At 39.7% G+C, this 12,746-nt stretch overlaps 1 protein-coding gene and 1 long non-coding RNA gene across 2 annotated transcripts in view; one reads left to right on the top strand and one right to left on the bottom strand.

Moving 5' to 3' along the window:
• WAC (WW domain containing adaptor with coiled-coil) overlaps positions 1–12,461 on the top strand; it is a 56,372-nt gene extending 43,911 nt beyond the window's left edge. The window contains exons 11-14 of the mRNA XM_027889714.1: positions 317–435; positions 7,103–7,289; positions 10,320–10,447; positions 12,273–12,461. Coding sequence (XP_027745515.1) covers positions 317–435; positions 7,103–7,289; positions 10,320–10,447; positions 12,273–12,342 — 504 coding nt within the window. The 3' untranslated portion in view covers positions 12,343–12,461. The remainder of the gene's footprint in view (positions 1–316; positions 436–7,102; positions 7,290–10,319; positions 10,448–12,272) is intronic.
• Positions 8,413–12,746, bottom strand: part of LOC114060308 — a 7,718-nt gene continuing 3,384 nt past the window's right edge. The window contains exons 2-3 of the long non-coding RNA XR_003571867.1: positions 9,370–9,376; positions 8,413–8,423 (exon numbers count right to left, since the gene is read on the bottom strand). This is a non-coding gene — a long non-coding RNA (uncharacterized LOC114060308). The remainder of the gene's footprint in view (positions 8,424–9,369; positions 9,377–12,746) is intronic.

Below are 12,746 nucleotides of genomic sequence, written 5' to 3'. Positions count from 1 at the left end.
ATACTGAGTTGAAGTATTTTACCTTAAAAACTTGCAATATTTTGACAGGTCAGATGATCTAAATTTGCTTCTGTTATGGCCATTAAGTACTCTTTCTGTTTTAGAAAAAAAAGCTCTCTGTCACAGCTGTGGAACTAGAGATGATTTTAAAAAAAACCAAAACACCTCATTAAGAGAATAAAAATTCTGTCAACAAACGACCTTCTATAATAAAAACCCCCGCCAGTGTTGTAATTTTTAATTTCCATGGTGTTCTGTGGTTCTTTCACTTGCTCTTTACTGTGGAGGAAATCTAATAAAGTTTTGAACTTTCCAGGTTGCTACTCCAGGTGTTAAACAAGGACCAGCTTCCCAGGCAGCACCTCAGCAGCCGGTAATAGCTGACAAGCAGGCAGGTCATGAACCTGCCTCTCCACGAAGTCTTCAGCGTTCAAGGTACATTGAAACACTTCTGTTTTGTCCTCATTTTTTTCCTCTGGATGTGTGTTGTATATGTTGCAGTCTGTGGACTCTTCTCTGGCCTGTTTATTAAACATACTATTTAACTTTGTTGCTACTGAGAGGAATCAGCTAAATGTCTCTATTACAGATAATGTGGTAGGTTCTTCATTTTAGAATAACCACAAGAGTTCCCTTCTCAGAAGCAAAACAGAATTCATGTTTGTGCCCTGTCACTCTGGAGTCAAAGAGGATTTGTTGAGTGATTCTTTGTATTGTGATTTCCAAGTTTGGAGGTTTTGTTTCTCTGTGGAGCTATGGAGTTAAATGCTGTAATTCTGTGTGATTTTCTTAGCATTAGATGTTTGTGGTGTCTTGCAGGTGATTTTGCTGCTTTAGTGAAAAACATCAAAGATTAAGAAAGTTCCACGAATGCTTTTCCTTGGCCAGACTTTGTTGTCAACATTGCAGCCTATTCAGGTGTTGCAGGATATGAATGTTAAACCCAGATTCTTGTAAATCAGTGGTTAAGAATCTGTATTGTTTGAAGTTTTTCTGTTGGGAAGGTGGGCTCTTCATAGTGTTGGATGCTGTGCATTTTGTGACATCAGTGCGAGGGGCTTTAATCAAAGATCTCTCATAAGATCCATTTGTGATGGAGTCGTGGTCTAGACGTATGACACGAGGAAGTTGCAGGTTGACTTTTTTAGAAGTTCTGTAAATCTACAATTTTAGAAGTTCTATAAATCTGTAAATCACTTTCTGAATGTTGTACTTAAAAGTTGGATTTTAAGAGTAGTTGAATAAGGTGTGTGTTATGCTATTAAAAAAGCAAAGAAACAACACTCTTTCATTGTCAGCATACCTGAAGCTACATAGCGGTGCTTTCCAGATCATAAAATAGTGAGATCCTTTTGTCTGCCCTCCTGGGACTAATAACAAAGGGGACCTTTGTCTGTGTGTCATCAATGCACTAACTTATTGTTGGATTTTCAAATCGTTGTTGGTTTTGCCTGTTTTGTGGGGAGAAGGGATTTGGTTTGTGTTTCGGGATTTTTGGTTGTTGGGTTTTTGTTTACTTGGCAGCTGTGTCCCAGTAACTGGCTGTACTGGAGACCCTGTGATATTGATCAGTTTGAAATGGAAGCAAGTCAGAATTTTTTGAGTTTTTAATGTTGGATATTTTACAGACACTTGCTTCCAATCTTTGTCAGGTTACAAACCTACAACTCATTTATCTCTTTGAGGACAATAAAGACAAAGTGTACCAACTCCAGTCTCTAGTAATTAAGGATGGAATTATGGATGTTTAAATCTTTCTGAATTACAGTACCAAAAGTAAAATTATACTTTGCAGCACTTTAAACCTTTTTTTGAGGAGTGGTGAGGTTTAGGGGCACCGCTCTCAGTCACAGACCTTTTTGTTCTTTGCATGTCATCCTTTCCCCATAGGAAATTGCCCTAAGAAAGATAATCTTATGCTTGGAAACATTCGCCATGGCCTGGAGTCTGTGGGAGTTGATACTGGTGGACTTTTGACCTGTTAATCCATACCCCACCCTCCTTCTGAGTATAAGACTTTCTGCTCTGACATAACCCTTACCCACAGTGAGATCCCTTTAGGGATCTGATGTCCCTTTCCAAACTGTTGCTCCATTTGGCACCAGCATTTTGGTGGAGAGAGCTGAGTTTGTCCCGGCAGCTGCACTGCTGCAGCAGGGGGGTTGTGCAGGTAGAACCATCCTGTAGTTGAGGGGGAGGCAGGGCAGGAGGCAGTGCAGGGACAGCATGAGAGATACTGTGACAATGTGGGTATTGTATCCTGTACCGCATTAATACACCTTTTGACTGGTATGTCGTGCATCATGAGTTCATGTGTTTCAGTTTGCTTTGGAAGTGCCTCATTCGCAAAAAGTGCAAGATTAAGGAACCAGATGACTTGGAAAAACCTGTGCAACTGGTATTTTCTTCTGTTGAGTGCAGTGGAGTTGAATGAAAATGAACTGGCTCGGGTATAGATTTACTTTCTGTAAAAGATTTCCTGTGTCAAGCAGTATTTCTGAATTGATACAGAACAGATCACTCAGGAGGTGAAAGCAGTCAGTTGGATTTGGGACTGCTCTTGGGGGCTAATGTCCTTTACTTGTATAAGAGTAAACAACAGCTTAGCAACCTGAACTGTGGACAGATGGTCCAAAATCTTTTCAGCTCTGTGAATTTTTGGAGAAAAATTGCATTTTTCTGCACATTAAATACAGGTTAATTGTGCAGAAGTTAATCACAACTACGTTCCCTTTGCTCTTACTATTATTAAACTTCTGATGTGAATGGAGATTCAATTATTTTTAACTTGTTGGGGAGGAAACACTGCTTAAAAAATACCTGAGTAGCTATTGCTGACTTTAAAGTTGTGAACATTTCAGCCATGGAAGTTTGGAAGTTAACACATTGCAGGTATACAGCGAGTCTATCAGAGATTATTCCAAAGACATGCCATGAATTATGACTGTTTTAAAAATGAAACTGTTTCTGTAATTATTGGTTTCATCAGGTTGGTAGTTTCTTTTTGTTTCCAGAAAGGACTGGGAACATTTTTCCTTTATCTTGGAAAAGTGCTGGAAGGAGAAGATGTTTCATTCTGTCTTTTGTAGGTTTTAAGATACTGTAGTTTGTAGTAGTGTATTTCAGAACCATCCTGTCCTCATACCCTTGTAGAGATGTTTTTGCCCCTCTGGAGGCATTTCATTATCTGTGGCATAGTCAGTCTTTAACTAAGCTAAGGCAGGTATTTGCCTTTAGTGAAGCATTCAAAAATACAGCGGTAAGTTTGGAACTACCATTGCTGCATTCATAGCTCCCCCTGCTGTTAACGCAGCAGTGCTAGGATATCTTGTGACAGTATGTTCTAGTCATAATTAAAGTACAGCTTTATTTTTGAGAAACATGCGGATTTTATTTATTTTTCTTAAACATTTTTGATGTATTAGGTTGATCCCCCCCTCAATGAAGTAGGTGAAAGAGAAGCCAGGCTGATAAATGGAGAGAAGGCAAATCATAGAGGGAACTATAGTACTATTAGAACTAAGGAGTAAATAAGCATTGAGGGTTATTCCTGAATTCTACTTAGTTAATAAAGGTAGCCTTTCTCTGCACCATCACTATGCTGATGCTTTAAGAATACATAGAAACCTAGAATAATTTAAGTTGGATGGCACTTCTAGTTACCATCTACTTAGGTCCCAACTTAAAATAGGACTAGCAAGTTTGAATTACTAAGGGTGTTATTTAGGTGATTTTTTTTAACGTCTCTGAACATCTTCTTGTAATGTTTGACTACCCTTATGGTGATTTTTCTTTTATTTTTCCCCCATTCCTAATTAGAATTTCCCTTGCTGCAACTTGTGTCTCTGCCTCTTCTCCTATCACTGTCCTTCTCTGAAAAGAGCCTGACTGACTCTGTCCCCATAAGTAGTAAAAATCTGTAAGAAGATCCTTCAGCCCCCTTTCTCTCAGCCTTCTCTTTTCCAGACTGAATAAACTTATAGCTTCTTCTGGTATGGCACGTGCTTCAGCCCTTAGTCACCTGTGTGGTCCTCTGCCAGATTCCTTTGGTGTGGCAGTTCAATTCTTGTCTGGTTTTGGGCTCCCTGTTGTGCAGTGCTCCAGATACTGTGACTCTCCTAAGCTCTGAGGAGAGGGGAGGAATTGTTTTCTCCAACCGTGCTCTTGCTAATACAGCTGAGAATGTGCTTGGCTTGATATGCCTTTTAATTTGTCAACCAGGATCCCCAGGTCCTTTTCTACCCACTGTGCTGTTCTGTGGGTTGTTGCAGTATTGTTGCTCAAGTTTATTCTACCCCATGTGCAGGACTCTGCATTTGCATTTTTTGAACTTGGTTCCTGTCTGCCCATTCAGGTACTTCTGAATAACAGCGTCACCTCCAGCAGATTGACTGCTCCCCCCAAGCAGGTGTCATCTGCAGTCTCACCGAAAGTGCACTGTGTCCCGCTGTCTGGGGTTTTAATAAAAATGTTAAAGACTCTTGGCCCCAGTGTTGATCAGTCACTCTTTTGATTGGTCTTCATACTACTGACTGCACCTTTGAGCCCGGCAGTTCATCCAGTTTTTTATCTACCCTCCACATCAAGTGTGGCCTGGATAAGGGAACGGCTTGGCAGGTGGTGGCACAGGCCTTGCTGAAGTCAAGGAAACTGTCACTGCTTTGCTCTTGTCCTCTGAGCCAGTTATCTCATCATAGAAGGCAGTGAGGTTGGTCAGGCATAATACCTCCTTGGTAACTCTGTGGTGGCTTTTTTTAATGCCTTTTAGTCTTTCGTGTAGCTGGAACCCCTTCCAGGAAGACTTGCTCCATAATTTTCCCAGAGACTAAGATCAGCTGGCCTGTAGTTCCCCAGGTTGTCATGCTTGTGCTTCTCAAAGATGGGTTTAACATTTGGGACTTTGCCTGCTCCCCATGCTGCTTCAAGGTGATGACTCACCTGAGTTAACTGGCCAGCTCCCTGACTGCTCTTGGGTGTCTGCTGCCTCGTTCACAGATGGGTGTCCTCTTGGTTTAACTCTTGAACTTTGTCCTCTGCTGTAGGTAATACTTTGCATTCGCCAGCTGCTGATGTACTTGGGCCTTTGGGAGGTCTGAGCACAGACCATACCCATAAAAACCCAGCAAAAAAAAAAAAAGTTCCACTTTCCTAGCCTTTTTCATGTGGTTTTTTTCTCTAGAATCCCCTTGCCTTGTAGAGGGGCAAACCAGCTTGTTCCTTAACCTTTCATTTGCCCTTGATGTACAGCCTTGTTGCAGTTGACCTTCTTGGCTGCTTTCAACTGCTCTTTAAAAATCTGAATGCCCTTTTTTCTTAATCAACTGAACATTTCTACAGTTAAGTGTTTGCAGGGTAAGTGCCATTGAAAGAAGTTAAGCCAGTTACTGAAGAGAACACAGAACACTTTTTTCCCTTTTTTCAAAGGGATGTAACTTTTGCAACTTCTGATACCTAAAATCAAGGGAAATTTAATAAAGCACCTACCAAAATTTTTTTTTGTGCATGATTTTTTTTTCATATTCTAAGGTTTTAAACAAGTTTGGGGATGCTGAAATGAATGAGATTAAAGTCTTTGATGCTACAGACCAGTGTGCTGTACCTAATTGCATAGAATCATAGAATGGTTTGGGTTGTAAAAGACTTTAAAGATCATCTAGTTCTACTGACCCTGCCATAGGCAGGGACACTTTTACTAGACCAGTTTATGAAGAGCCCCATCCAACCTGTCCTTCAACACTTCCAGAGATGGAGATCCACAACTTCTCTGGGCAGCCTATTCCAGTGCCTCACCACCCTTCCAGTGGGGAATTTCTTCCTAAAATCTACCCTTCTTGAGCTTAAGGCCATTTCCCCATGTCTGATCACTGCATGCCCTTGTGAAAAGTCCCTCTCCAGCTTTCTTGCAGGCTCCCTTAAGGTATAGGAAGGTGCTGTAATGTCTCCTTGGAGCCTTCTCTTCTCCAGGCTGAACAGCCCCAGCTCTGTCAGCCTTTCTTCACAGAAGTGCTCCAGCCCTCTGGTCAGCTTGGTGACTTCTCCTCTGGCCTTGTTCCAACAGGGCCTTGTCAGACAGCCATTGTGTTGGCTGTTTGTAATTATTACTGCTGTAGTTCTTCAGAAGTGCGAGTTGATTAGGATAAATGTCTGGGCATTGGACTACAAAGTTGCATTTTGTTAGGATGTTTTTAGTCCTCAAGGGAGTAGGTAGGTGATGAATCAGGAGGCCCTTAAAATTTGGTTTTCCTTCATAATACTTTCTTACTTGTTGCCTGCAAGTGATAGAAAGTTTTAAGAAACAGACTGTAATTATGACCTCTGCTGAAAAGGTACTGCCGGTGGGAAAGTTGTTAGGAGTAATGTCTAAGTACTGCCACAATTAGTATTACTATTTCTCAGTATATGTAGGGCCAAAGAACATCGTAACTGTGAGGTACCACCTCTGTTACGGTGAGTATGTTCCAGTAAAGCAGTCAAGTTGTTGGTTACAAACATACTGCTCCTGTGATGCTTCTGTTCTCCTGTGTGCCTTAAGTGAAGATGTACAGTGTCACAAAACCATCTAGGTGTTTGTATTTTGGCATTAGTAGTAAATGGTTTTGCTCCTCATATCTCATATGGCTGTATTTTTAGATCAGGACATCAGGCTTTGTTCTTAATGATTATTGCAACACTTGCCAATACACTGTTGAATATTTGACTCTCATTTGATACTTTTTTTTAGCATCATTACTGAAAATCCTAGGTTTGCAACTGTCTGAAGGAAGAACATACATGTATCTATTCTCTATCCAACACCTAAATGTAGGCACAGCTTACATCTCTTGAACAGCTATCAGAGTTAAAAAACAGACAAAAAGCACTAATCAAACAACAAAAAAGCCCCACCAATGCTATTAAATTGTAGCAATTAAACTGTTCCTATAGACGTAGGAGGTTTGTAGAAGAGTGGCACAGGTTTGGTCTACCAGAAGGATTTATTTGTGGTTTGAATGCTTTATGTATTTTTGTGCCTGGAAGCAATAAATTTTCACTGTTTCTTTCTCTGTAGGTTCACAGATGTTTTTAAATGCTCACTTCTTTTTTTTTTTATTTTTTCTTGTAGTAGTCAAAGAAGTCCATCACCAGGTCCAAATCATACCTCTAGCAGTAGTGCATCAAACTCAACACCTGCCCCGCAGAATCCATCTGTACGCCCCACCTGTTCATTGACACCTACGCTAGCAGCACACTTCAACGAAAACCTTATAAAGCATGTTCAAGGCTGGCCTGCAGACCACGCAGAAAAGCAGGTGAGTTTGCCTGTGCTTTGTTGCCTGTGAGAGTGCATAATATGTAGCTTAAAAATTGCTTTTCTTACTCAGGTTGCTTGTTCTAGGAATTAAAAGTATTTAAAAAACCAAAACCCTGATGCTTGTCTGTAGCCAGGAAAGAGGAGAGGGAGGAGAGATTAGGCCAGACCTGCAGGTTTTACATGTGATTGCCTTTCAGCAGTTGAGTATTTTCAGTCTTGCTTAAAATTCCAGTCCTTTTGAATTTCAGCAGATTTTTTTTCAAGTGATTTTTTCATTATGTGGAAAATGTTATGAATTAGGTGACAGAGTTAAACTGTTTGAGGCTACTCTGCAATTTGAATTACTCAGTTGTTAGCTGTACCCAGTGAAAAAGGTACTCTGCCTTGGTGGTTGTACCCAATTTTTAAGATAATGTGGAGGACTCAGACTGAATTCGGATTTTTTTTACTTAATGGGAACCCAGTAGAACTGCCATCCATATTTTGTAACTAACTGCATGAAACCTATCCTGTTGTTGTAATATAGGGAACTGGATGAATGTCAGCTGCTTGGAATGCATTACTCCAAGGAACTGTATTGGTTGTTGAATGTAGTTCAAGTCCTTTCACAGGCTACCCTGTCTGCTGCAGTTGGTTTGGGATATCAGTCTTACCTAGCCCAGTTTACTTTGGTCTTTTGAAGAGTGGTTGCATGCTGGCACAAGCCTACACTGGAGATTTTGGGTGGTAACTTGCAAGATGACTGTTAAAAGCACAGTCTAGATTGATGCCCTGTTAGGGGTTCTTGTTTCTTTTCATTGATTTTTTAAAAATTTTAAGATGTTACCAACCTGTATTGAGTCAGACCACTGAGCCATTGCTGTGGAGTGTCTTTAAGGAAATGATGCACCACAGGCACTGCTCTCTATGGCCTTGGCCTGTAGTTTTAAAGGTACTATTTTCACTGTCTACTAAATTCACATATATCTTAAAACAGAAAATAGATTTATGTAGTGCATAGGGTTTTGAGGGTTTTTTTTTCCCTTGCTGGTAATAAAGAGATCAAAAAACTCAGCTAATGGTAGGCAGTCATGTACTCAGTTGGATACTTTTACCTTTGTGCAAGTGTTACATGCTTGTATTGTCCTGTCTGCTCTTTCATGTTATTTCACATGACAGTGTTGTTTATAGGCTAGTTTTGAATAGTAACACTTGAGGCAGTAATGGAGATATTTGATACAAAAGAAAAAGTGAATTAAAAAGTATAGGTGCAGTATGTAGTGAAGAAGGTGAGATAGATCAGAGTGCAGAGACTAAAATATGCAGTGCCTTGGTTTCTTCAGATAGGTGGCAAGTGCATAGTGTAATCTAAAATTAGGATATAAAAGCACATTCCAGAGTAAACTAAAAAATAAATAAGTAAATAAATTAGATGAGCCTGGACAGGTACGTGCTAAAGCAGACAGACTTGAAGAAATGTACTGTGCAGTAATTAGTAGCTAAAACTATTCTTGAACCACTAGCAGTTATCTCACACAACTCATAAAAAAGGCAGTTAATATGGAAAATTGAAAAACAATCCAGTAATTGAAGTTGTGCTGGGAAGACGTGAAATGATGTCCTACTGGAAGCCAGGGTACTCCTGGATGTTAACACAGTCCAGAAAAACAAACTTGTAATGTAGGGATTTAGTATACAAGCGCTGCTTTGAACTGGAGAAATGCCAGAAGCTGATGAAGACCTATGTTAAATAACACTGTTTTTGAGAAGGAAAAAACAAGTATACAAGTACTTAAACAGATGCTGTGGATGAATCCCAGTAGGCAGCTAAGCACCACGCAGCCGCTTGCTCACTCTCTCCCAATGGGATATGGGGGACAGTTGGAAAGGCGAAAGTGTGGAAACTCATGAGTTGAGGTAAAGGCAGCTTGATGAGTAAAAGAGGGTGGGGGAAAGTGATGCAAAAGTAGTCTCTTACCACCAGCCAACCCTCCAGTTTTACTGCTGAGCATGACATTGTATGGTATGGAATATCCCTGTGGTCAGTTTGTGTCAGCTGTCCCAGTTTTGTTCCCTCCCTGCCTGTTGTCCACCATAACCTGTTTGCTGGGTGGACAGGGGGTCAGAGAGAAAAGGAGTAAAACCCTTGATGCTGTGTAGGTTCTGCTCAGAAATAGCTAAAACATTGATGTGTTACCAGCACTGATTTGGTCACAAATCCAAAACATGGCACCACATGGACTGCTATGAAGAAAATTAACTCCATCCCAGCCAGACCCAGTACAGCAGAGAATAACATTCCTGAACAGTAATGCTGCTGGGAAGGCTGTATTTGAAATAATTTTTGCCATGTGCCACTTGCAAGAAGTTCCCTTATTGCAGTGTAGTACACAGGAACTCAGAGTAGTTATACTGGTCTCCTTGGTGCTGTTGAGGAGTTCTCTGGAGTCATATCCAGTTCAGTGACAAGATTGCACAAATTGGGAATTGATAATAGCTCATGCCCTCTAAATTTATACTTCTGCCTGTCTCCAGGTGACTAAGTGGGGGTATTAGATTAATGGAGTTTCTCTGGAAGAAAAGCTTGAAGAAGGTTGCAAAGGGTTTTTTTCATGTATGAGGTAGCTGGAAAGTAGATGGCATTCAGTTACTTTTGTCACTGTGGGTTAATTTAGTTGGGAGATTTAAGTTTGCCATGGAAATAACGGGCGGAGAGTTTGAACTGCCCGAACAAATTGCTTTGGAAACTCGGAGTCGTGTCACATGCTGTCTTTCAAGATGGTCAGGTAAACATTTGGTAGGATCAAGAAAATCTAAACTCTCCCTGCCTTAGCATAGGCCCGGGTTAAACAGTTTTTGGGCATCTGGGGTTGTTAATTTCTGATTCTAAATGGGCTTTCCTAGAGAATTTAATGTACTAATTCAGTACTCTCTTGAAGTCAGAGTGCTTTGCTGTTCCAAGACACACTCATCCAGCAATTCTTTGGCTACAGCCAGTTGTTTCCAATGCATGATTCAAAATCCTAACCTTTATGTTTAAACATTGCAGGCGTCAAGATTACGTGAGGAAGCCCATAACATGGGAAGTGTCCATATGTCAGAAATTTGTACTGAATTAAAGAATTTAAGGTCTTTAGTTCGAGTATGTGAAATTCAAGCAACTTTGCGTGAGCAAAGGTAAGTGTGTGCTCTGTGTTTCTCTTCAGTTTTCAGGGTGATATTAGAACTCTCATTCTGGCATTGTTTCTCGTGAGTTCTGTTTACTGGTGACTTTGTAAGTATGCTGGTACTTGCCGCATTTGCAGGCTGTCTACTGTGTACATTCTGCCTGTTCTCCACACAGACAGCTCTTGGCCTCTGGTGGACAGAACCAGATACACAACTTCTATGTTTGTTGTTCCACTTGCACAGAAAAGTATCTGTGCAGATACTGCAGTGCATTACAGAAAACGGCTAACTCAGTGTTTTAGCATGCTTCTAGAATATCTGCTCATACGTGATGCATAGATCACACAGGTATGCGTCTGCACAGTTTATGCTGATCTGAAACACTGAGGGTTATGTGAGACATCTGTTAGGTCTAAAGCAGGAGCAAGTTCAAACAGGTGTAGTTTACATCACAAGCTAAGGAAAAGATAATGTTTTGCTTATAGCAAAGTAGACTTTGTTTGCTTCTTAAGTCAGTAATAGCAGGTATCTTGTGCATCTTTGAAGCCATACACAACCAAAAGTTGTGTATGTTGTGCAAGACTGAAAACTTTAGTTTTACAATACATGCTCAAACTTTTCACCAGTAGTCATGATCCTGAATCTGCTGTTGTACTCAGTTTCCCTTCTGAGAGATATCCCACCTATTAAGTCACACTGCAGTTTGAACAGTGATTCTGATTTACTATTTGAAGCTGCCTTAGTAGCATTGCATGATGTTTAAATAGCTACCTTTATCCTAGAAGCTCTTACATTTTGGCAGTTAGTAAAACAATGCTCTAGAAGCATGCTATCATACATTTGTAAATGTTTCCTGATAAAGAATTGAAAATAGCCATTCTTTCTGAAGTTTTATTTCATGACTTCACTACATAAATCACAATTTTCATAGCATATTTAATGAACTGCTTGGTTTCTTACAGGGTTCATTTCCTCAGGTGTCACTTCTGTTTCTGAGTGAGCATTTGATCTGAAATAACATGTCAAATGTCGTTGTTCAGCTCACTAAGTAGCACCTTGTTTCTTGTACACTGTGTGTCCTTAAGCTGTCAGTGAATAAGGATTATTATGACTTTGAATCTATGGTAACATGTATCTTTTATTTTTGCTGCAATCCCAAAGATGTGGAATACATGGCATAAGTAACAAGTTGATTGGGGGGAGGCTTTTGCAAAGGATGGGATTATCAAAGACAATACATTTGAATGTTATTATTTCTGTACTTCTGCACAGAAGAGAACTATTTAAATTTCTCCTGAGAAGGAACTTCATCTCTAGGCAAAGCAAATACATCGTTTTAACCATAACTGAGAGCATGTGAAAAGGCACTTTTCATTGATTGCTGTATCTTATATGCCCATACCTTTAAGTTAAATGGGTTTTTTCAGTGTGTCTATTTTAGTAATTTTTCACCTACTTTTCTGTAGAAAATTCATTTTTACTGAACTGGCCACATATTTGAAAAGTGTTCTATAAAAGTCTCCTGAATTGGATGCTTTTTCTTGTTTGATCAAAGTTGCTTTGGACTTTATAGAATATTTACATGAAACTTAAAAGGCATAATGAAATAGAACAATTTTGGAACTAAGGTTTCAAACACACCAGGTCTCTGTGCATCTGCATACAATGTTTGGAAGTTATTGAACAGATTGGGAATTAACTTAATATATGAATTTTGTTAGTGGAGCTAAAGAACTTGTTACCTTTCACTGAGATTGCAGAAGTACTTACGTAGATGTTCAATATATCTGTATAATGGAAATGTTTATACTAATTTATTTCTTTTCTCTTACAGGATACTATTTTTGAGGCAACAAATTAAAGAACTTGAAAAGCTAAAGAATCAGAATTCCTTCATGGTGTGAAAAGTTGTAAACAATTGCACATGGTTTTGAGTACAGGAACTATTAAACTGATGCCCAGTCTTAACACTTTTGAGCTGCATTTGAGTAGACTTTGGACCGTTGAGCTGGGCAGAAAAAAAGTTGACATGGGGAAGGGGACAGGAGGGAGTCAAATTCAGGGGAAAGATACAAGAATGATTTGTAAAACCCTTGAAATGTAGATTTCTTGTAGATGTATTCTTCACGTTGTAAATATATTTTGTAGAGTGAAGCCATGGGAAGCCATGTGTATCAGAGCTTAGACATCCAAAACTAATCAATGCTGAGGTGGCTAAATACCTAGCCTCTTACATGTAAACCTGTCTGCAAAATTAGCTTTCTTTTTTTTTTTTTTTTTTTTTTTTTTTTTTTTTTTTTTTTTTTTT

Source organism: Empidonax traillii, unplaced genomic scaffold (assembly GCF_003031625.1).
Source record: "Empidonax traillii isolate 1590-97213 ecotype Southwest subspecies unplaced genomic scaffold, ASM303162v1 scaffold270:size1067046, whole genome shotgun sequence".
NCBI classification, from domain to species: Eukaryota; Metazoa; Chordata; class Aves; order Passeriformes; family Tyrannidae; genus Empidonax; species Empidonax traillii.
The sequence above is the reverse complement of the archived record's forward strand: the minus strand, read 5'-3'. Positions and strand labels throughout refer to the sequence as shown.